At 40.3% G+C, this 25509-nt stretch overlaps 1 protein-coding gene and 1 pseudogene across 1 annotated transcript; one reads left to right on the forward strand and one right to left on the reverse strand.

Moving 5' to 3' along the window:
- Positions 1-1934: 1934 nt before the first annotated feature.
- Positions 1935-2888, forward strand: LOC144583836 (olfactory receptor 8U3-like; annotated as a pseudogene).
- An 81-nt stretch (positions 2889-2969) lies between these two features.
- On the reverse strand, positions 2970-23124 carry LOC110089942 (semaphorin-6A). The gene is made up of 15 exons (XM_078378042.1): positions 22996-23124; positions 21092-21209; positions 18934-18994; positions 17058-17120; positions 16485-16586; positions 15634-15724; positions 15046-15165; positions 13050-13138; positions 12277-12494; positions 11633-11764; positions 10386-10547; positions 7969-8127; positions 6270-6410; positions 6084-6158; positions 2970-4576 (listed from the first exon to the last, which is right to left on the reverse strand). Exons 1-15 carry the CDS (start codon positions 23090-23092, stop codon positions 4519-4521), a joined length of 1686 nt encoding a protein of 561 aa, XP_078234168.1. The 5' UTR covers positions 23093-23124; the 3' UTR covers positions 2970-4518.
- Between the last annotated feature and the right edge of the window lie 2385 nt (positions 23125-25509).

Genomic DNA, 25509 nt, shown 5'->3' on the forward strand with positions numbered 1-25509 from the left:
GGCTTCCCTTACCCCTCTCTCAAACCACCTATCTTCTCGGTCTAAAATGAATACATCTTGGTCATCAAATGAGTGTCCTTTGTCATTCAAATGAAGGAACACTAAATTCTACAGTATATATTTTGTTGTAGTTGTATTTGTTTATTTAAAAAATCAGTTAAAAATGAAGGAACACTGTGGATTATGGGTCTGAGCCATTGTCCCTCATGTGCTGGTCTGATCTCCTGTTTAGTGCCTCTTTGGTTTCTCCAATGTAGAGCTCCGAACACTCCTATGTGTATTGGAGCACACGTACTACAGTGGTACCTTGACTTACGAACGTCTCTACTTGCAAACGTTTTGAGTTATGAACAGTTCCATTCGCAAAATGTTGCTTCGACTTGCGAACAGAGCTTTGACTTACGAATGGAAAAAACCTTTCCTGCCCTTTTGACCTAAGTTCATCTTAGGTCAAAAGAAGAAGAAAAAATCTCCCCCTAGTGGTAGAGTATGGATTAACCTATGGGAACTAATGCCTCTACTTACAAACAGCACCTCGACATACGAACGAAAAACAGCCAGAATGGATTAAATGGTTTTCAATGCATTCCTATGGGAAATCTTGCCTCAGCTTATGAACTTTTCGACATACGTTCTAATATGGATTAAGCTCGTAAGTCGAGGTACCACTGTATATTGCTCCTGTTGTGTTTTGCAATCCAATCTTTTTGATGGATAAGTCTCTGCCTTAGTGTTTTTGTAGGTTTGAAGTGCATGGGTATGTGCAGCTCTCCTCAGATTTACGAAGCTACTTGAGTAGCGAAATCTTTCAACCAAAAAGAAAGAAGTCCTATTTCCACAACTCCACTTCCTTATCAAAATCTAGGGAGTATGGAATAAAAGATAAACAAACACATGAAAACTCCATATTGTAGCTGGACAAAAATTAGAACATTAGTATATTATATACAAAAGTGTCAATAAAAATGTATCACCAACTGATATCAAACAATACTTGCAAATGATGTTCTGTCTTATGCCAAGCAAGTAAATAATATGATAAAATTATCCAATGCAAATGTATGCAGTGCAGGTATCTAGTCACAGAAAATCAAAATTTAGTGTCTGGAAATGTTGAGTAAAAAGTCCCTTCAATGGTGTAGTCAAGGTCTTGGATCCTTGGGGTAATGTTGAGGGGCTCTGAGCATGAAATATTGTCCACTAAGCTTGTTTCATGGTAATTTAACTTCACTTCTTCAGAAGATAGCCCTTGAACAGGAACATTCATGAACCTAGAATAGTTATCAAATAATAAAATACCTCATTTTGTTAATTGTGTTTGCCCCACTATTAGGTAATACTGAAAGTCTCTTTACTTATAATATATTTCAATTCAACGGGCTAGCATCCTCTTATCTGTTTGTTAGTTCTCTGCTGTAAATCATTCCCAAAAATCAAGGTCATTTATACTCCTTGGTGGCAACGCAAATTCCTTAAAGGGACCTTCCTCTTTATTGTATTGTGTAATTCTCTAAGTTTATAAAAATGACAAGAAGTCTAAATGGTTATTTATTTACTCTACGTCCAGCATAATGTAAAGAATGTGTGTGTGTGTGTGTGTGTGTGTGTGTGTGTGTGTGTGTGTGTGCGCGTGTGTGTGCGTGTGCGTGTGCGTGTGCGTGTGTGTGTGTGTGTGTGTGTGTGTGTGTGTGTGTGTGTGTGTGTGTGTGTGTGTGTGTGTGTATTGTTCCAAATATTTTCTGGGAGGAAAATATTTCTCAAATAGCTCCAAGAACAATATTTCCAGAAAATTCAGGAAATTCCATTCTGAGAAATCTTGGCACCGTAAATACAGTATTAAATTCTATTCGTTGTTCTTAGTACAAAATTGTCATATACTAATTATACAATACCATTATTTTTCCCACTAGACAAACATCATACAGAAGCTGGAGATGAGAAATGAAACAATTATTAGTGAATTCGTTCTACATGGTTTTGGAGACCTCCAGCACCTCCAGCTTCTTCTGTTTGTGGTGTTTCTCATGATCTACCTCATGACTATGGCTGGGAACCTTCTCATTGTTATTTTAGTTGCAACTGATCTTTGTTATTTCTCATTGTTATTTTAGTTGCAACTGCCCCATGAATTTCTTCCCTGGGAATTTGTCTTGCTTGGAGACCTGCTACAGTTCCACTATCCTCCCTAGAATACTCGCTGGTTTATTAAATGAAAACCAAAGTGTTTCTGTTCACGGCTGTACTGCTCAGCTCTGGGCGTTTGTTTTCTTAGCTGTAGCGGAGTGCTATCTCCTGGCAGCAATGTCTTACGATCGTTATGTAGCAATATGTAGACCACTGCATTACTCTACACTCATGAATTCCAGGCTTTGCATTCAGCTGGTGTCAGGGTCTTGGATTGGCAGCTTTGCGATAGATACAATATTGTTAATATTTATATTGCAATTAACCTTCTGTGGCCATAATGTCATTGAACATTTTTTCTGCGATTTCATGCCAATGATGAATCTGGCCTGCAGTGATGTACATCTGGTGAAGCTTGTATCAGCCATTCTAACGTCCATTTCCACCTTTCCACCATTTTTTTTAACCCTCTCCTCATATGCATACATCATTACTGCCATAGTTGGGATCCCATCCATCACAGGGAAGAAAAAAGCTTTCTCAACCTGCTCTTCTCACCTCATTGTGGTGACCATTTTTATGGCAGCCTTATCACTGTTTATCTTTTGCAAGACAGCAATCAGCTAGGAGAACTGAAAAGAGCCTTCTCTGTCTTTTATACTATTGTAATGCCTTTGCTCAATCCCCTTATATACAGCCTAAGGAACAAAGAGGTGAAGGAAGCCCTGAGGAGAGCAATCAACAAATGTGCAATCTTCCTCTGAGTGCACTGAATTTTTCTTTTCAAGGTACTGCAAAAGACCTAATATGGTTTTCTCTCAGTAGCTAGACAGGTCTAAGTCAGGACAATGATTAGATGGGACATTATTCGGAAATACCATCTATTCCATTGTAAACATGTAAAGAAAAAATGGAACATCAAGGATCACCTCTATAAATAAATAAATGTTCTATTACGGTCATTGACCAGCAAAAAGAATCACCTCTGCTTGTACCACCTTGTCCTTGTTTCATCCTCAGGAAGGGTCTTTTCCAGATTTCTTTAGTTGCTCATAAGAAACAAGAGGAAGAACATTCTCTGTTGAGTGCCCAGCTTTGGGAATACCTTCCTCATGATTGTGTAATTGGTACATGGATCTCTGACTCTATCGAGAGTGCCAATGAGGTTGCAAGGATCATGGAAAACACAGGACCCTTATGCTCTATCTGCATGCTATGTTGAGATGTGTGGGTCTTGGTGTGATGATACCTGTCCAAGTTTTGCCTTTCCCACTTTCTCCTCATGGATCATCACCAATGCTCCCTAGGTGTCAGAAGGCACTCTGCTGGTCACTTCAGCAGTGAGAAGAATTTTTGACCTGACACCAGGTTAGCTAGGTCAGGTTTTCTTGGACGCCCTTCCCCTTTAGCTGTGCTGGCCGGAATTTCTGTGAGTTGTAGTCCAAGAACATACGGGGACACAAGGTTCATTGATTTATTTAACATACTTTTACCCTGCCTTTAAAAGGGTCCAAAGCAGCTTATGTCATTGAAAGACAAAGTTAAAGTTAAAAACAGTCACAGAAAGGGTCAAATATCACACTACAACATAGTGACCAAGAACAACACTAAAAACACATTCAAAAGCAGTAAGGCACAACAATCCACTTAACACCCCACTCGGGCAGAAAGTCACTGAGGGAAAGCTTGCTTGAAGAGAAAGATCTTTGTCTGCTTGTGGAAGCACAACAAAGATGAGGCCTACCTGGCCTCTAGTGGGAGGGAGTTCCAGAGTCTGGGAGGAGCAACATCCTCTCCCATATCCCCATCAAACCTACCTGTGATGGTGGTGGGACCAAAAGAAAGGCCTCTCCTGATGATCTGAGTAGGCTCAGAAAGGGAGATGTCGTCTTTGAGACAGCTTGGACCCAAGCCATTTAGGGCTTTATAGATTAGAACCAGCACTTTGAGTTGGGAACCACTGCACTAGTTTAATCTAAATTGCTGTATTTCATAACTTTATTCCACACTCCAATTCACACTATAGTCATTTTGGTGCCATGTCTGCCTTTCAAAGGTCTAGAGCAGTGAAAAAAGAAATCAAGGACCCAAAAATCTATTAATACAATGAAGTACTTCAGTTTAATCCAGCCAATTAAATCCATCAAACAATTAAGTTCTTTAAAAATGCTTTCACTGTCATCTATTCCAATAAAGATCTGTGCCCCATTGTTTTCCAAACACGGTTCTGTTTCTGTTTCGGTTCAGACATTGGAAACAGTTTTGAACAAAAGCTGATCAAGAATTGTACATCTTTTGTGGATACCGTGCTCTTGAGCTCACAGAATTCAAGCATTGACAGAGGATCTTTCCATGTTAGAGTGAATGAAAGAAAAACGTCCGCTGTTGCTCGCTTCAGCAATCATCCAGACCATCAGTGTTGCCATGCTCAATGTCCTGCTCATAGTCGACCCTAAACAAGACAAGTGTAATGGTGTGAAATGAATAACTGTGCATACAGCTCTCTCCATGTGATGCTTTTCTTACATCACTCAGATGGTGTAAATATAAGAAAACATGTCATATTGTTTTTAGATTTCTTTGGGGAAAGCCACTAGCTCTACCCAAAATCATCTTTACATACAGAAGTGATCAGAGCCACTTGGCTCTATGACGAAAATTTGAAAGTCACCTGGAATTTTCACTACATATTTCAGGCCTTTCCCATTGGCATGTTATTTTGGTTGTATGAAAAAGCAGAAGTCAATCCGGCCTTCCACCTCAGAAGTTCTAAGATGATGATGATGCCCCCACTTCACTTTCTCTGAGTGAGCACCCGCCAGAGGAGGTGCAGCTGGGAAGTGCTGAACTACTAAATCTGGGGTAGTTCGACTGAAAAATGAACTACCACAGATTTAGCAGTTCATATCCATCTCTAATGATGATAATTAACAAAAAATAAAACTGGAGATTATGGTAATATTCTGGCTCTGAGAGCCAGCTAAGTGTGTTGTTCGAGGTTCTGTTCATGCCCCTCCCTAATACAGAGTATCAATCACTCCAGACAGAATTAGGATCTACAGTGGTGCCTCGCATAGCGACGATAATCCGTGCAGCAAAAATGGCTGCAAAGCGATTTCGTCGCTATGCGATTTTAAAACGCCCATAGGAATGCATTGAAACCCCTTCAATGCGTTCCTATGAGCTGAAAACTCACATTTAAGCGAAAATCCTTCATATGGCCGCCATTTTCACTGCCTGGTAAGCGAGGAATCGGCGCGAAAACACAGCGGGCAGCCATTTTGTTTATCCGGTGGCCATTTTGGAACCGTCGATCAGCTGTTAGAAAATCATTGCTTTGTGATGATCGGTAAGCGAAACAGGGTACCGATCATCGCAAAGCAATTTTTTCCCATAGGGAACATCGCAATGCGATCGCTTTTGTGATCGCAAAACTTCATCGCTATGTGATTTCGTTGTTAAACAGGGCGCCTGTTAAGCGAGGCACCACTGTATTTGGAAGCCATGAACTGGCCTCCTGATGAAATTGGAGACCCCTGTGTGGCTTGAATATCTAGGCTTAGTTGCCTTGCTTAGGTTGGATGTCATTATTTTCTGTGTTTCTTTCTTGCTGCTGCCAGTGATGTTGATCAGTTGTAGAAAAAAGAAGAAGAGTGGATTATACCAAGAGATAAAGTATCCCTGGTGTGGTAAATTCTCTTACAGGGCAGAAAAACAGAGCTAGAAGAGGTATGTTATTTTAACTAATTGTACGTTGCACCTAAAGTTGCATCCAGAAAGAAAGGAAGTAAAACAATACTGTGCTAGCAGAGCAAACAACCATGAAAACACATTTATCATCTGTCACCTTCAATAAGCCCTTTACTGCCTGTCGGTTTTCACTAGAGTGTCATCAGAAAGGCTACGAGAGCAACTCTGTCAATCAAACACAGGATCTACCAAAATTGATTATGACTTACGGAGTTCCAGGAATGAGATGCATGCATGCTTCATTTGCCCATCCACAGTAGGGGTCTCTGGAGCGTATACAAGCCCTGCACAGGGGAGACAAACACGGATGAGTTGAAAATTGCTTACTAATAGTCTTAATACTTGATATAGCCTTGGAAAAAAAACTAATGAGAAAAGATGGCAAGAATGCTTACTTTTTGCATGGACCATGACGCTCGCAGCCTCCCAATGGAACTTTTATTACACAGTGTGCGAAGGCAACATAAAGAACTTTATTTGGCTTGTCCACCTTCATGTCTATTATTCTGTTTCTTGTTGCTTCACTATGTGGACACCTGATTTGAAGGAGGAGAAAAATCAATAATTACTTTTTGCATGGACCATGAAACAAAATCCTTTTATTCTTCTATTAGTTTATTTTTCCTTCTAGATGCTTCTGCCCTTTTGAGGATTCCAGGATATAAACTGCCTTTGGCAAACAGGCAATCCAGGAAATATAGACCCAGGTCAGCCCATAAGGAAGACCTCAGACTGAAGTCAGACTCTTCCTCAAACTAGTTTAGGTCTTATGTCTGGTGAAGTGGACTTGTCCATGAAAGCTCACATTAAAAAAACATAAAAGTTAGTATTCAAGATGCCACCATGTTTTGTCTTTTTTAAACTTCTATTTTCCTTTAGCTATAATGTTTGCACAGGCCAACACAGCTATCCCTTCTACAACTCAATCTATTCCAGTCATCTTATGTGCCATGAACATAAAGAGGGGTTGCCATTCTAGCCTCAAACAACTCCTAAAATCCATACTGTGATATTGTTATCTTTTAGGTCTTTTGGTGTCGTCTTCTGATTTTTGACCACCTTGATATGTTTCGTTCAAATACTTTGGTGTGTTATCAACTTTCAGCGATACATAATTGCAGTCTGTGGTAAAAGCAATTGAGGCAGTTAATTCTTTATTTGGTGATAGGAACACAAATACCACGTGTTGGATCCAACAAACTGGCTCTTTTCCTAGGAGGCATAGTGGAGAATCAAACTCCTGACTTTCCAACTCACTGAGCCATCCAGCGATGAACAAAACAAATGAGTGATTTCAATGCAGCCTAAGTGCAACCCATATAAGTGTCTTTCACAGAAGCACAGTAAGCCCATTGAATTCACTGGAGCTTGTTTCTGAATAGACATGTATCGTATTTGCCAGTGTACAAGATGACTTTTTTGACCTGAAAAACATGCCTCTAAGTGGGGGGATCGTCTTGTACACTGGGTGCACAGCCAGCAAACCCTCCCTCTCTCCCAGCGAAGTCACTTACCTGGTAGTAAGACCGAGTAGAGCCCTGCTCCTCCTTGGTAGCATGGGAACAGCCTGACTCTAGTACCGAACAGCTGACTGTTGGGAAGCAGCAGAGAGGAGGCAGCCATTTTGAAATGCAACCAGATGGGTGCTGCCTCTCAAAATGGCTGCCGCCTCTCTGCTGCTTCCCGACAGTCAGCTGTTCAGCGCCGATGCTGTCCTTCTTCCAGCAAACCCTCACTCTCTCCCAGCGAAAGGAACCAAAAGCAGCAAAATGAACTCTCCCCATGATGCAGCCAAAGCAGAATCACGCATGCGGAAGAGGGGGTAGTCTTATACAGCAAGTATATAACAAACTCTACATTTTGAGTGAAAATGTTGGGGGGTCGTCTTATACGCCCAGTCACCTTATACACCGGCAAATATGGTATATGATTGCACAGTTTGGATCCAACACATCTTACAAATAAATATATTTAGAATTAAATTTTAGCAGATTAACTAAACAGATTTCCGTATGGAAGCAGTATGCTTGAGAATTCAGAATTCACATCACTTATTGATTTAATAAGTATAGAATCGGGAATAATGATACACACGTTTGGTAATTGTAAATGTACATCTCCTCCAGCAACACACTGCCTTCTTTCCTGAGCAAGACCTTTGAAAGTCGTCCACGTTCTGATCCAATAAAAAGAACAGTGTGATCTTCATTTGGCCCAGCAGCAGTATCGACAGCAATTTTGACCACGGCTTCCCTGGAATGATAACATCACATTTCCATTCACTTCTCCACTATTTCAGCTTGTCTTTTATCAGTTCTTCTACTTGGCACACAAGCATTTTATAACCTCATTAGTGCTTTGCATCTACATATAAACAAACTATGGAGGTAAAACTCAATTTTTCCTCCAGGTGAGGACAAGGAGTCACAACACCCTTGTGAATCCAGGCAAGAAGACCCAGAACACTACTCTGCCCACTAAGAAAACACATCGCTGTCCATAGCTTGACTGTTTTTGAAGGATAATTTGAATTTGATGGCCGTAAAAAGGCCACAGCTCAAATTGGTTGCCGCAGAAAAATATCAGCATTGCAGAAGGAGCAGATCTCTGCATCAGGCCATTCACCCATCCACTATCCACCTTTCTAGCCTGTTGCTGGGCAGCCAAGGACTAGCAACCAGAGGTGGATCTGAACTCCCTAGTGCAAGGGGAAGACCCACTGGAGCCAGCTGTAAGGAAATATAGTGGCTCCCTGGAGCCAGGCACACCCATCAGTCCTCTGCTCCAGTGGTCCCCAATCTTGGGCCTCCAGATGTTCTTGGACTACAACTCCCAGAAGCCTTCACCACCATCTCTACTGGCTAGGATTTCTGGGAGTTGAAGTCCAAGAACATCTGGAGGCCCAAGGTTGTGGATCACTGCTCTACTCCTTAATCCCTATGGGAAGATAATCTCTTGTCTGGGATAAGGTTGAATGCAAGGATCTGCTTATATGCATCAAATCAGCCCTGGACTGCAATCAATAAAGCAGTGACAATACCAATCATTAAAATGTAATGGCACACTCTAACTCCTTGAAAGTATACAAATCTCTCTTGAAATAACATATATGTATTAAATATATAACATATATTAAATATATAACATATATTAAAATCTCTGATAACAGAAAACATCCTTGCTGGGGAAGGGACATTCCCAACATCGTGTTACTTAGCTTAGTAAAATGCACTAGCGTAGGCCCACTGAATCAATGGGGATTCAGTGAGTTGACTCCTGTAAGTTCCATTTATTAAAATGGGCCTACTCCAACTACACTAACTTTAGCATAATTTTTTTTAGTTAGATTAGGCCCATATGAACCAATGGAATCTACAGAGGTGACTCACCAAATTCCCATTCAACGGGCCTACTCTAGTGTGATTTACTAAGCTAAGTAACAGAGTTTTAACCACAGCATTAGAAAGGAAGTTTCTTGCACAAGCAAGATGCTCCAAGACAATAGTTTGTAACCTTGGGTAATCCAGTTATTCTTGTACAGTGGTGCCTCGCATAGCAAGGTTAATCCATTCCGGATTAACCTTCGCTATAGCGAAACATCGCTAAATGGAATTTAAAAAGCCATATGGCTTTAAAACTCACCGTTAAGCGATGTTCCTCCATAGCGCCGCCATTTTCGCGCCCTCGGTAAGCGAGGGCAGGACGCGAAAATGCGGCGCGGACCTTCCGGTGGCCATTTTGGAACAGCCGATCAGCTGTTCTCCCCTGCTTCGTTATGCGATATTCGCTAAGCGAATCGCTTAGCGAATATCGCAAAGTGAAAAATCGCCATAGGGGCCATCGCTGAGCGAATGCTCCAGCGATGGCCCAGAGCACCTCGTTAAGCGATTTCATCGCTCTGCGAGGCACTCGTTAAGCAAGGCACCACTGTACTGCAGTTCCCAGAAGTCTTCACCACCAATTGTTTCCAGGAGTTGCAGACCAAGAGCACATGGGTTCCCAAGATTGGGAGCCACTGTGTAAGAGAAAGACATTCAGACAGATCAGTCAATAGTCTTGGTTGTGCAACCTCAAGTAGAATCCTGCAGCTATTCATATCTAGATATTTGCTTTGTTCAGAGGCATTTCTGAAAAAAGAGTGGGAATAGTTTTGGTCTCTCATGGGAAGGAGGTTTTTGTTATTCTCATTGTTAGATAAATGGCCAACCTATTGTTAGACAGTTGGGTAATCTACTGAAAGACCCTTGCTAATCTATTGCAAACAATCTCATGATCTGCCAGTAAGTTATATTCAAGTGTTTGTCCACTTCTGTAACACAGATCATGACAAACCCAAGAAACTCTCCCCCTTAAAGCAATTTTCTAATTGTCTCATGATTTCCTTTCCCAGCTTTCCTACTGATTTTACCATCCATGTCAGGGCTAGATTTGTGACTGCTGATGAAGACGTGTTCATCTAGAAATGCAAACAAATTTGGGATGAGTGGGTAAGAAAAAGAAAACATGCATACTCAGCCATGAAAGGTGTGCGTAAAAACAAGGGATGGCGAGAAACTGCTTTTACTGATTCATCCATGAGAGTATGTGTTCTGGAAAATGCTAGAGTCTCACTTGGAATACTAGTGGATGATGCGTATCCTTCAAGTGATCCTGAACCAGCACAGGAACCTGGCCTAGATAGCGAACAAAATGGAGACAACGAAATTGTTTAGTACTTTTATGTAAATATACTCAAAACATTCTAAAAATTACCCAGTAATAAGTAAAAATATGCCGGAGGCCATGTGGGAAAACTGAATTATGTAGATTGCTGTCAGCTGAAGCTGAGGACCACATTTGATAAACGATTTCTTCCCCTTCCATTTACTTCATTGTTTATGTCTGCTTCTGCCTCTCCTTTACCACCACATAATAGAATTGTTGAACAATGTCTAATGTAATTTTTATCTCCGATCTGAATAAAGCAAAAACAAACAAACAAACAAACAAAAAACAAAAAACACCACACAAACAAACACCAACCATTTTAAAATGGCATGGTCCAAAATCTATATTGTGGTAATATCTTTATTAAGCCAACCAAAAAGGCACAAACATCTGTCCAAATATGACAAATCAGGTGACTCCATAGCTTCAACCCTCAAATTCACATACTGTGGTTTACTGGGGATCTCAGGTGTATGGATGGAACTAGAACAGCTATAGAAGCTCTTCCATAGGTTATGTATCTGCCTCATTGTTTTAGGACTTGTCTACACTTCTCAAACAAAAAAAAACAACACACAATATGTGGCATTTTAATTTTAGCCAACTCAAGTCACATGGTTTTTGTCATTTCCTGCATTTCTACTGAGTAATGGAAATGTGTAATCTTCTTCCGCTAATGTACCGATTTGAGAAGCTATGTATTTTCAGCTCGTGTTCTTATACCGGCTACACATAGAGAGGCTCACTTTGAAACTGGCTATAAGGTTCACAATAAGAAAAGTGTCCTAAAATAAATGACCCTCTGGTGGCCATTTATTTTCATTTGCTTCCTAAGAAAATGAAATAAGTCAGGGGAAAATAAATACACACTTTGGAATTCATTGTGTGAATGTGAAACCCAGCACAGTTTTTAACACAGGTCAAATCAGAGGGTTTTTTTTGACTGTGTGACTAGGCCTTTAATTATCTTAGTTGCTTTTATGTTGTGTACTAAAAAGTCTAGTGTGGCAAAATGTTTCCATAATGGAACATATTTAGGACATGAACATACCTGGGTGTGGGCACTTCATTGTCAGGAACTGGTGTCCACAGTGAAACCGGAGTCCTCTGTTGTTTAAACCTCCCAGTAAAGACCTTGTCAATGTCATCAAGGGCAAAAGCACAACAAGCAGAGGTAGGAATGCTACACAATGACATTTTAGAAGGAAAAAAAATAGGGAGTAAGGAGAATGTTGTGCTTTTTGTTTTTGATAAGAAAGTACCAAAATGCACGGATTTCTTCAGAAATGGGAAAGGAAAACAAATCAGAAATTGTAGACATGACTAAGAGATTACTCATTATTTTCCCATTCATAAATTGTACAATACAGTGGTGCCTCTCTTAACGGGCGCCCTGTTTAACGACGAATCTGCATAGCGATTAAGTTTTTGCGATCGCAAATGTGTTTTAATGCATTCCTATGGGCTTCTTTGTTTCGCATAGTGACGAAACCACATAGCAACAATTTTTCTGGAATGGATTATTGTTGCTATGCGGGGCACCACTGTACTTGTCCATCTCTTCCAGATTAAGACCAATTAATTGTAGTTTTTCTTTCGCTTACTGAACTTTTATCATATGAAAGGAGAGCAAAGAAAATGCCACCCATATTTCTCTTGGTAAACTATGAGAGGAAGACCTCTTGTGCGAATTACCTGTGTTTAGGAGTAGTGAAGACGGCAAAGACCATGTCCTGGCCATTGACATTAACAACATCTGTAACTGATTCCAGGTGGTTAAAGAAAAGGGGTGGGTCTGCAGGAAATGCACACACCAGGCGGGCCTTGAGGAAGGAAGTCCACTCTTTTTCCAGGAATTCTTGGTTTCCACCCCTGTCATCCTTGCAAATTCGAGCTACTCTGGGTAAAATAACCTAGCAGGAGAGAACATGCTTGCAAAGTAAAATTCAGCACAACTGTGCTGAATCCAAACCTCTTCCAAGATCAGAATGTTAGAAATTACTTAGGACTATCCTGGCCCTGGCCTAATGTATGGCAAATTCAGTCCCCGCTCTGCTCAGATGCACAACCACTATGCTAGTGGAAAATTAAACCAGAATCAAGTCTGAAGTCCTAGCCTGGGAGAGATTTTGAATCAATTCAGCATAGCTACAGCTGGCCTTGTTTCAGTCAGCTGTCTTGGCTAGCTAAGATTGTTTTCCTACTTGTCTCTGTACTTCCCCACTGGCACATAAGACATCTAATGGATATTTGAATGGTACATTAAATCAGTTTATAATTTGCTTTCCAAATTAATGAGGAAGGAGTAGAATTCCACAACTAAGGCAGGAGTACTTGTGTTACATTCTAAACAATTTTTGCAGTGAGCATCAGGAACACCACTTCTAATGAGTATACAGTTATCATGTATGACTCTCATTTCATGTTTATTCTTAACTTTCATTGGTTTATGAAAAAAAATTCTTTACCTTTTCCACGCCATAGTATTCTACCGATATTTCTCCAAAGAAGAAGTATATATAGTCACCATAATCCACTGCATGGACAAAGTGAGGCTCTGGAAGCAAGTTTAAATATTTTGATCATGAACAAATAAGCATGAAAAGTAAGTAAAGCAGTACAGCTGAGTATGATACAATATTTTGTTATGTGGCATCAAGTCGCCTCCAATTTTTGGTGAACCTATAAATGAGCAGTCTCCAATGTCCTGTCCTCAACAGTCCCCAGCTCTTGCTAACTCAAACCTGTGGATTCTTTTAGAGAGCCAATTCATCTAGTATTAGATCTTCTTTTCCTGCTGCCTCCATCCTTATGGAGGTCTTGAGGGTGGGTGGTCCTTCCATCAGCGGTATGGGTAACTCAGTTTCTTTTGGGGGGATAACCGTTGCCACAAAGAGTGAGGTCCCCAGCTTGGGGGTACATCTGGACCTGGCGCTTACCATGGAAACCCAGGCGGTGTCCGTGGTCCGCTCCGCTTATTTTCATCTATTTTCATCTATGGCGGATTGCCCAGCTGTGACCCTATCTTGATGGGGGGGGCTCTCGCTACTGTAGTCCACGCGCTCGTAATCTCAAGATTAGATCATTGTAACGCACTCTACGTGGGGCTACCTTTGAGGCTGACGCGGAAACTATGGTTTTTCCTGTCGTGATGTATGGAAGTGAGAGCTGGACCATAAAGAAAGCAGACCGCCAAAGAATTGATGCCTTTGAATTGTGGTGCTGGAGGAGACTCTTGAGAATCCCCTGGACTGCAAGGAGAACAAACCTATCAATTCTAAAGGAAATCAATCCTGAGTGCTCACTGGAAGGACAGATCCTGAAGCTGAGGCTCCAGTACTTTGACCATCTAATGAGAAGAAAAGACTCCCTGGAAAAGACCCTGATGTTGGGAAAGTGTGATGGCAAGAGGAGAAGGGGACAACCGAGGATGAGATGGCTGGACAGTGTCTGCAAAGCAACCAACATGAATTTGACACAACTCCGGGAGGCAGTAGAAGATAGGAGGGCCTGGCATGCTCTGGTCCATGGGGTCATGAAGAGTCGGACACAACTAAACGACTAAACGACGAACGAATTCTGAGGTACTCTGTTGCATTTGGAGGCACAGCTTAAATGTAGATTCATGTCTCCATTCCCAGTTTTAGCCTGATGCTCAAACAAACGTCTCATTTTGGCTACAGACACAGCAGTCTGTGTTAGCACTAGTAATGTTAACAGAAGCAACTGTTTCTCTTCTGTTCTGGTGGATATTGTTTGTTTTCTTCTTTATTTAATATCTAGCTGATTGAAGAACAATGGCAAAAATGTATAACTAAAGAAGATAATTAAGACCTGTCTGCAAAACAAAAGGGAGCACTGAAATATGCATGGTTGCATATTTGTTGTAAATTACTAAAGTAAGTTAGAGAGAACCAGACTGTAAAACAGAATACAGTGGTGCCTCGCACGGCGACGTTAATTGGTGCAGCAAAAATCACTGCAAAGCGATTTCGTCGCTATGTGATTTTAAAAAGCCCATAGGAATGCACTGAAACCCCTTCAATGTGTTCCTATGGGCTTAAAACTCACCTTAAAGCAAAAATCCTCCATATGGCGGCCATTTTTGCTGCCCGGTAAGCGAGGAATCCGTGCGAAAACATAGCAGGCAGCCATTTTTTTTACCCGGTGGCCATTTTGGAACCGCCAATCAGCTATTAGAAAATCATCGCTTTGCGATAATCGGTAAGCGAAACAGGGTACCAATGATTGCAAAGCGATTTTTCCCCATTTAAAACATTGCGATGCGATCGCAAAAGCGATCGCAAAAAGTTTGTCGGTATGCGATTTTGTCGTTAAACGGGGCACACATTAAACGAGGCACCACTGTAGTAGAACTAAGCCAATGAATGCCACAAGGCCCATCAGAAATGCTGGATGCTGATCAGCAGTGGTGACCATCTCTATCTCCTTCAATTTACCCACCTTTCAACCACCTTGAGTCATATTTGACTGTCCGAAGGTTTGGGAGGTCTCCAAGGCTTCGGTAAATGATCGGATCTGACCCTTGGAAATCTGTCACTGTCCCAGAATACAGATTGTCATCTTTGCGGCAGGAGGGTGGAAAGGGGGAAAGAGAGGAGTGTGGTTATATTTCCTGATATGACACAATCCCCTCAATTTCTTGATAGGGCTAGGAAAAGCTGTAACCACAAACTCTGGGTAATTGCTGTGTCAACAACACTGGCATAGGTGAAACAGTGGTTGGATGATGAGGCAGTTTCTTGTGTTCTTACTGGAAGGAAAACAGTCTGTGTTGGAACTTGTTGCATCTCTCTGAAGGACATCCATCAGTGGCCTCTCTCTCTCTCTCAAGTAATAATAAAAAAGAGGAGCACTGGGAAATATTTTCACTGTTCCACAACAGTTTTACAGCAGCAGCTTTTTCTGTGCTACACTATTTTCTCAAGGTGAAAGTAGCTGAACTACAGTTAGTGGAACATTTATTTTTTTCTGTACTATTTATTTGCCTCCCTGCCAAATCCAATCATCTATCTCCTCGCCTCTTATTACCTGCAAACAAAGCAATATTTCCATCTTTTCTATCATGTGGGCACCTGCCAGCTCCACTGATGTAATCTCCTTTAAGCTCCAGAGAATCCACCTAAAACAACAAGGGACATGTTGAAATCCAACTATAGAAAGCATTTTTGATTTGAGTAGAAGTCGAGGTCTTGTTAGAGCAGTGATTCCCAATCTTGGGTTCACCAGATATTTCTGGACTTCAGCTCCCAGAAGCCTTCACCACTATCTGTGCTGGCAAGGGCTTTTGGAAGTTGCAGTCCAAGAACATCTGGGGACCCAAGGTTGGGAAACACTGTGTTAGAGCATAAGCAGGCAACTGATGTTGTTGGGAACCAACTTCCCTTATCTATACAACAAATAGTGTTGGAGGAATTTTCATAGAATTATAAAATAATGGAGTTGGGAGGGGACAATAAGGCTAATGAATCCAACCCCCTGCTTAGTGCAGGAATCCAAATCAAAGCAGATCTGACAGATGGTGGTTCAATTTTCTCTTGAATATCTCCAGCACTGGAGTGCTCACCACTGCCCAAGGTAATTGGTTCCATTGTTGTACTGCTCTAACAGTTGAGAAGTTTATTTCCTGATATTCAGTCTAAATCTGGCTTCCTGTAGCTTGAGTCCATTATTACATGTCCTGAATTCTGGGATGATCGAATACAGATCCTGCCCCTCCTCTAAATGACTACCTTTGAAGTATTTGAAAAGTGCTATCATAGCTCCCCTCAGTCTTCTTCGGTTCAGTGAATGAGACCTTGCTGCGATTAGTGCTATTTGGATTTCAGTCTATAATGACAATTTATAGCAATTTGTTTTTAGGAAGAGATAGTCATTCTTACCTGATAATGTCCACAGGAGGGACTGAAAGCGTTTGTGCCACAAATAAATAATGTATCCTCATTTCTTCTGAGGAGCACCTTGATAAAATTATTGCATTCCTCCTGGGAGGGGGGAAACAACATCAGCCATCAGTACTAACAAATATAATTTCAGCAAATACATTAAAATGGTCTTATTTATGGTTGCATGGCAAATGTTCAAGGAGATTTCACTGCTGGGATTAAAGTGAAATTTCCCATTATAAACAATTTGCTTTGTGCTTTGAATAATAACATGAAACAACAACAGCAAGACAAGTTTCGTTCTATTAGTTTTACTGAATTAGCCTGGCTGCTATATACTGAGAACATGGCATTTACTAGGAGAGTGATCTTAATGCAGAAAACTCCTAAATTACTAACTAAATCATCCTCCATACACAAAACTAATGCTTTCTCTAGTAAAGGCCCATAGATTACTGGCTAATTGCAATGGAGTGAATGCCATGATCTCTTTTATATTTTAGAGATTAAAAGCCAAAAAACTAAACAAGACTGGCAGCTGCAGGAAAAGAAAGAAAGAAAATTCCCCACCTCTTGTTGTCCATAAATCCTGCATTTTTCTTCAGCATCCTCACTTGGATTCCATACCAAGCTCTACAAGGATCCAGAAACAGACTGCTTAGGTAAATGTATATATTTGAATGTGCAGTTTTGTCAAGTTCCACTTTCTTCCACATTTAAATTTTCCAGTTTGAATGCATTCTGACTAAAAATGAATTGAACTGAAATTCTGACCCATCCTCATTCTGAGGGGGGAAAATATCACGAGAGGTATCTTCCCCCTAAGTTTCACCAGCATGCTGAATATGTTCTCCTACCAGTTACTGCACTTTTCCAAGTAGGACAAATGTTCTACTGAATACTCTGGCAAACCTCACCATCCCCAGCTCATGATTCATTTTTGTGAGGAAGCAATCCTAGTTGGAGGGCAGAAGCTTTCAAAGTCAACGTCCATAAAACTTCCATAATTTCTAAACATTACTTGGACCCATTTTGGTACAAGTTATGGCATACCCTATACCATCACCTATATACTATGGAGCTGGCCTAGTCTTACAGGCAAACTGGGCATACAATGCCAGGCATAGAGTGTATGATTGTTGTAATGAATACCTGCCATTGAGAATATATATCTGGGTCTAAAACTAACCCTGCAAGATCGACTGCCCCTATAGGACAGAACTTCCTGGATGTGTCAGGTTCTAAGAGGGGTTGGGCAACATTGCCTTAGACCCCCAGAAGACTTTCTTCTGCCCCAACTGTGAAGAAATATTTATTTAATAATACCATTAATAATGTGTTGTCAAGCTTATTCTGCCTTATGATGACCCATTCCAGGGTTTACTCAGTATAGATTACTCAGAAGTAGTTTGCTGTTGCTTTCTTTGGAAGCTGCTTTGGGGCTGTGCATCTCAGAGGTGCACTGAGGAACTCTCAAACTCTCACTCCATAACTAAATACCCAACTGACTAAGCTAAAGCATCCCTCAAATTGGCAGCCTGATCCACTTCAGTTTCCCAATTCTTTCCTGCTTTCACATTAGCAGTGTAGTGCTCAGTTGATCTTACTTTATTCTGTAAATAAGCATTACTCATTTTTAAAAAAATTTAATATTGCTTTTTCTTATGCGTATTAAATGTCTTAGATATTTGAGGAGGTTTTCAATCATTATATTTACTTCTTGGAATAGCACTTCTTTCCATGTTCATTAATGACTGTTGGTTATTCCTTTTTATGTGTTTCAGTGGCTAAGGACCATTTAGCCATCAAGGCATCATAGCCTTATAAAGGTAAGCTGAGCATGATGTTGTCAATGTGAAGGCAATTTTCAGCTGTAGATCATGTTGTTGATTTCTGGAGGATTAAAAAAAATCTAGAGAGCCTTGACCTTAGTAAAATTAGTAAAATGTTATTATAATAATTATAAAATAATGACTGGTCCAGAATCTTAAATTAGATTTCTTCCAGTGTAATCCTAGCAGTGTAAAACTTCAATGGCATATTGCCACAAGTTAAGAAATCACAGTAAGTACAGTGGGTATTTAGATATGCCTAAATTGATTTCTTGTGGAAATTTGTAGGTGAAACTCACACTGCTAGTGGTATGCCAGTAAGTGTAGCTAAAAGTATTCTGGCCATTTGTACAATTACTATTCATCTATGTGTCTAAATACTACTACTACTACTACTACTACTACTACTACTACTACTACTACTACTACTACTACTACTACTAATAATAATAATAATAATAATAATAATAATAATAATAATAATAATAATAATAATGTAAAAGCTATAATATTGTAGCAGATACAGGAATGTTGGATAACTAAGTGGATTGAATATGGCTTCTTCTTTTTATTTCCTTCCTGTTCTTCGTTAAAATTGGCAGAATAATACTCACACCACTATAATAAATTTCATCCGTATGTGATTCATCCAGATTCAAAGAATAGACATGGTTTCTATAAAGAAAGTAAAAATATGTTCCAATGTACAACAGAGTTAGACCAGCTGTTTTTTTAATTATTATTAGAAAGTTCTCTGTGATCAAATAAATTATCTCTTACTTAGTGGGTGGACATCCCCTATAACAGGGGTTTTGATTTTTTAAAAATCACATGCTAATACAAAACCAAGGCTCTGGGAAAATGAGTAAAATAGGAAACAAAGAAATGTAGGAAATCCCTTATAGAGACTTAGATCACTGGATCCTCTAGTGTGGTATATTCTATAGTGATTGGCAGCAGCTCGTGAGGGTTGCTGAATACTTTTCTAGTCATACATGGAGAATTCTCCTGTTCTCCCATCCAAGTACTAGGTGAAACTCATGTCTTTCCGAAATCATATGAAATGGGTTATATGAGAACTGAAGATGACAAATCTATCAGTTTTGAGTGGGATAAAGCACCCAAGCAAACAGTGCTACTGTGAAGGGATATCTGGTGTTGATTCCTCTACGTCAGAGGTTCTCAAACTTGGATAATCCTGGTATTTATGGACTGCAACTCCCAGAAATCTGGGCCAGCACAGCTGGTGGTGAAGGCTTCTGGGAATTGCAGTCCGAGAACACTTGAGTCACCCAAGGTTGGGAACTACTGTTTAAAATCATTGATAAGAATGGATGAATCCAGTAATATGAGATGCAGTGAATTCCATTTGGGAAGCAATGACACATGTCATAGTCTTGAGTGAAGTTGGGGGAATATAAACTGGTAAAACAGCTGAAATGTGAAGGCAATGTATGTTTACCTATCCTGGGATAAGGATAAGCTTCCATATTTGACATATGGCATTTAAGAAGGGATAATACAAAGCCTTTGACTGTGCAGACCACAGCAAACTATGGCAAGTTCTTAAATAAATAGGAGTGTCTGACCACTTTATCTATCTCCTGAGAAATCTGTATGTGGGTCAGAAAGCAATAGTTAGAACTGGATATGGAATAACTGATTGGTTCAAAATTGGGAAAGGAGTACGACAGGGCTGTATATTGTCCCCCTGCTTATTTAAGTTATACGCAGAATACATCATGTGAAAGGCTGGACTGGAGGAATCCCAAACCGGAATTAAGTTTGCCAGAAGAAATATCAACAACTTCCTATATGCAGATGATACCACTCTGATGGCAGAAAGTGAGGAAGAATTAAAGAACCTCTTAATGAGGGTGAAAGAGGAGAATGCAAAAAAAAAAAAAAATGATATGAATCTCAAGATCAAAAAAACTAAAATCATGGCCACTGGTCCCGTCACCTCCTGGGAAATAGAAGGGGAAGATATGGAGGCAGTGACAGATTTTACTTTCTTGGGCTCCATGATCACTGCAGATGGTGACAGCAGCCACAAAATCAAAAGACGCCTGCTTCTTGGGAGGAAAGCGATGACAAATGTAGACAGCATCTTAAAAAGCAGAGACATCACCTTGCTGACAAAGGTCCGAGTAGTCAAAGCTATGGTTTTTCTAATAGCGATGTATGGAAGTGAGAGCTGGACCATAAAGAAGGCTGACCGCTGAAGAATGGATGCTTTTGAATTGTGTTGCTGGAGGAGACTTTTGAGAGTCCCCTGGACTGCAAGGAAATCAAACCTATCCAGGCTGAAAGAAATCAACCCTCAGTGCTCCCTGGAAGGACAGATCTTGAAGCTGAGGCTTCAATACTCTGGCCATCTCATGAGAAGAGAAATCTCCCTGGAAAAGACCCTGATGTTGGGAAAGAGTGAAGACAAGAGGACAAGGGGACGACAGAGGATGAGATGGTTGGACAGTGTCATCGAAGCAACCAACATGAATTTGACCCAACTCTGAGAGGCAGTGGAAGATAGGAAGGCCTGGCGTGCTCTGGTCCATGGGGTCATGAAGAGTTGAACACAACTTAATGACTAAACAACAAAAATGCTTAGTTCTATGAGGTCTATGGCCCTTCTGCTCCTCCTAAGTGGCAGTCTTGCTTTGAAGTATGAAAAGTAACAAAAGGATACAGAAAATAATCTGTCAAAGCCAACTTAGAGAGACTGGTTTTGTTAAGAAGAATGAGAACAGAGTCAAAGAATAAACATCTGACCTGGCACCAATATACAGGGTTCTGTCCGATATCAAGAGCAGTTGAATGTCCATCTTGTTTTTTTTTAGGTGACCATGGTCAGCCTTATTGCCCATAAATGCTGGATAATTTCTTGTATCTGAGGAAAGAGAAGACATTCCAAGAAAATAAGTAGAGAGTTTTCATGAAAGCCTCTTAATATAATGAAATTTTAGTCGGTAAGTGGAACTGTCAAGTCTCTTTCAACAGAGTTCCTGCTATTGTTTCCTCCACGTCAGTTCATGGTGGTGCCTCCATTTGAATTTTTAAAAATAGAAAACATTGTTCATTTTTTTTGTAAAATATGTTCATTTTATGTCCTCACTCTCACCCCAAACCATATACTAATTTCATGCACAGGTCTATTGGTTAAAACATCTTTTCATTTTTGAAAGGGACATGTTTTTCTTTGCATCATTTCCAGGTGTGCAGATTATACTAAAGGCTTCTGCCTTTCGTCACAGAGAAGGAGCTTGGCTGGGACACTCCTACTCTCGGCCGTGGTGGCCGGGCTGGGGCCGTGCGGCATGGCCCTCTCCGTGGTGGCCTCAGCGACCGATGAGCCCTCACCACCCCCAATGGTCTGCTGGCCCCACCTGCAGGACTGCCTCCGGCCACGCCAGCCTCTGGTCCTACCGCTCATAAGGACCTGCCCCATCTGTGGGCACTGGGAGCCCTATTTCCACTGTCTTCTTATCTGGTAAGAAAGGGCACTCTGCACATGCTCAGGAGTAGGAGTAGGAGTGTGGAAGTGTTTGAACAACTGACCCACAGCTGTTCCTAGGTATGGCTCAAGCAATCGACATGCACACATATACGGACAGAATAGCTTTTCCACACATCTCTAATCTCATTTGCTTTGGGTTTTCCTGCCAATGTAAAGTTGAAAGAAATTAAATAGTGAGAAGTGGCCATAGTAATAATTATAACAGTCATATGCTATCAAGTCAGTTATGGTGACCCTATTCAAGGTTTTCTACATAGAGAATACTCAGAAGTGGTTTACTATTCCAGTCTTCTGGGGGCACTCTCAGACTATACAGCTTGCCCAAGGCTACACAGGCTGGCTTTTCTCCCTGGAGGCACAGAGGGGAATTGAACTTCCAACCTCTGGCTCTGCAGCCAGATACATAAATCACTGAGCTATCAAGCCAGCAGGGTCATATTAAAGCTACAACAATTTTTGTTAACAATTTCAGTGCTGGGTGGTGCACTCTCCACAGGATTGTGGTATTTGTTCTTATTAAGGCCTTTTTGCTCATCAGATTTTTTAATGATCACTATTCCTGCAGAAAACATTAATGAATGTCTCTTATTTGGTAGTATTTTTTAGAAAAAGAATAGATCAAACAGGTAGTTCAATACATATACTGACATTACAGTGGGTCTGGTATGTGTTTTGCTGATCAGGAAACTGTAGCTTTATTGAACAGTTAGGCATTATAGAATCTAGCATTCTAAGAACACTTAGTGGGAACACTTAACCCTTCTCTCCTTCCACCATGGCCATTTTTACACTTCCAGTGTTACTTATGTGTGTAGGTTCTCTATGTGAGCAAGAATCCTAGAAAATCAGACTTTCCTCCCCTGAAGAGCCAGTGCATGCTGAAAACATCGAAGAAACAACAGAGGGTGGCATGGATCTAGGCATCTTCAGAATAAGAGTATGGAGAATAACTGGAAAAATTTTGGTTCTTGTCAGTCTTCTAAGTCTCTTCATGCCAAGATTCAATGAGACTTCTCCCTGTACCAGGAAGATTTCCTAGCTTCCCACAAAAATGAGTGCCTAGTTCCTTTCGTTTTCACAGGGCTTGTGACTTGAATTTGGGTTTGGGGTGGGTGTATTGAAGAAATCTTACTGATGCTTCCCTGCAGTTCATACTTACAGTTAAGAGATACAACATTTATTGCAGGAGGATCTTTTGGAATACTAGCCCCAAAGTGTATGAGGGTGAGATACAGCAACACAACATCTGTCCTCATGGTTGTTTAACTGGAATATGTTATTTCTTCACTTCCTCCTGTGGATTGAAAACAAAGACACAAAGGATTCCCAGACTCATGTATTTGATTTTATTTTACTGCCTTAAAAAAACACACTAATTGGCAGTTGTGTCTTCTGGAGCAAATTACAGCCATAGCATAAAAATCCATACCCAATAAAAATCATATAAAGCAAGCAAACAAAGAGCAGTGAGAAAAATTCTGGATTTTTTAAAAAAATTGGCATTTGGAGAGATTTGAGGGAAACTACTCTGGGTAAGATGTTCTGAAAACTGTGTTACAGCAACAGCAAAAAAGGCCTGACAATTTGTCTGTGTAGCCAGTAAGTTTATCCTTCTCTTTAGGAATTCACTGGAAAGAATTCTATGAGTTAGTTGTGCTAGCCTAAGTGCAATGCATAAGTAATAGCTGCTAGTTAATGAGTCATTGTATGAATTCCCTGTCATGTGTCAGTAAATATATTGGTGCATGATGCGGGATACAAGCAGCAACTTATTGACTAACTGTTTTGTGCCATTGTATTTAATGCTGGTGTGACAAACTAAGAGGATTCTGGCTCCTATAAAGCAATGATTGTTTTAAGCACTGTAAGAACTCTAACAAGGAGATTTAGTATCAGCTCTAGCTCTACTGTTAGGCATAGTGAGGTGGTTGTATCAGAGAGCTGGTTCTCAGCAAATCAGCAACAAATCATTAGTTTTCAAATTTGCTATAAAATATGGTTGAATCCAGAGTAGAGCCTGTGAAGTACTATAAATCCATCTGATCTTCAGATCATGATCAAGTCTGGATCTTGTCTCCTGTCTTCAAGGTTAAGAAGTGGGTGCCAGGTTTATGTGTTTAGGTAATTAAATAATGGTTTATATCAGTGGTGCTGATTAGATATTTCTTATCATATTCCTTTTTAAATTTTTGTGTCTATATGGCGGGCGGGTACAACATAATACTGCCCACACTGGGAACAGCTGCAGCAATTGAATTTTCCTGGTAAAAAGGGAGAAGATGTTTATTTCAGTTCATCTCTGAATGCAAGAGAAAGTGAAACCAACTGAGGTTTCCATCCCTGGTCTACAAGCAAAAATTGTATTTATTTATTTTATTTATTTATTTATTTTATTTATATCCCGCCTATCTGGTCGGTTAAGACCATTCTAGTTTGACCTACCATATTCAGGACCCAACTTTCCAAGATGGGTTAGGTGTCACCCAACAAATTAAGATCAAAGATAGATAAGCTGTGGCACACCAAATCTTGTTGAACAATACTAGCTCCTTGGTTAAAGCATAGATCTTAGTAAATTTGGAACAAGTCCTGAACATGTTCTTATCAAATGTTAAAAAAGAAATACCTTTGTTTATTTCTTTTTTAACATTTGATAAGAACATATAAAAATTAATAGCATTAAAAAAATTAATTTAGAGGTTTGTAGGGAAATAATATGAAAAGGAGACCTCTGGGTGTCTTTAATGACTCCTGGTTCTTCAGCAAGTAATATATACAATTGCCAAGTTATTTTGAGAATGTGCAAAATAGCAGCACACTCCTGTATGGGAGTACAGTGGGGTCTTGACTTGAGAACTTAATCCGTATTGGAAGGCGGTTCTCAAGTCAAAAAGTCTGTAAGTCAAGTCTCCATTGACCTACAGTGCATTGAAAACCGATTAATCCCGTAACAGGCCGTTTTTGTTCCATTTTGGTTTTTTTCTGGTCTGTAAGTCAAATCTCAGTCTGCAAATCAAATCTAAATTTTGCGGCCAGAGAAGTCTGTAACTCAAAAAGTCTGTAAGTCAAGCCATCTGTAAGTCAAGGGTCCACTGTACTGGAAATTTAAACAGCTTAGTTCAGTTATTCCCAGGTAAATGTCCTTAGGACTATACTCTTAGGCTCTCATCCAAAATGTAACTCAGAGAATCTAATATTTGCTGTCTTAAAATTATGAAGTAGAAGGATGTTAGCATGCCACAGATATTTTGTCTGTTACTTTGAGTATTGGGGCAGGTTGTTGAATTGCATAAAGGTAGACACAGTTTATACTGAACAGATTTCAAGCTTTTTAAAATGTAGCTGAAACACCAATGAGAACTTGTCAAGTCTTCCACTAGGAGAATTACCTTAGGCAGGGATGATAACTCTAGATGCTGTCCCTGGTTCCAGTAGTGTATATACAAAGTTTCTTTTCATGCTTGTGCAAAAATCCTAACTGGAGGATTCAATATTTATATGCCCTTTGATTATGTGCTATGTTTTATCCACCTGGTGGGTGGAGAATAGGCCTGGTGAAGAATAAGCCAAAGAAAGTTTTCACCATGTTCCTGGGATAGTTCAGATACTTGGTACACATTGCATGTTAGTCCTCTAATCTTAACTCTCTGTTCCAGGTACAAAACCTTCGGGT

The sequence above is a fragment of the Pogona vitticeps genome, chromosome 6 (assembly GCF_051106095.1).
Source record: "Pogona vitticeps strain Pit_001003342236 chromosome 6, PviZW2.1, whole genome shotgun sequence".
In the NCBI taxonomy this organism is placed as follows: domain Eukaryota; kingdom Metazoa; phylum Chordata; class Lepidosauria; order Squamata; family Agamidae; genus Pogona; species Pogona vitticeps.

What these genes read in the sequence shown, in the direction of transcription:
- LOC110089942 (XM_078378042.1), bottom strand. Translation starts at nt 23,092, where the DNA reads ATGAGGACAGATGTTGTGTTGCTGTATCTCACCCTCATACACTTTGGG. An exon ending in AAATATTGCTTTGTTTGCAG is followed by an intron (nt 15,166 to 15,633) that starts GTAATAAGAGGC and finishes CCTGCCGCAAAG; the next exon opens with ATGACAATCTGTATTCTGGG. An exon ending in AATGAAGTGCCCACACCCAG is followed by an intron (nt 10,548 to 11,632) that starts GTATGTTCATGT and finishes TTCGCTATCTAG; the next exon opens with GCCAGGTTCCTGTGCTGGTT.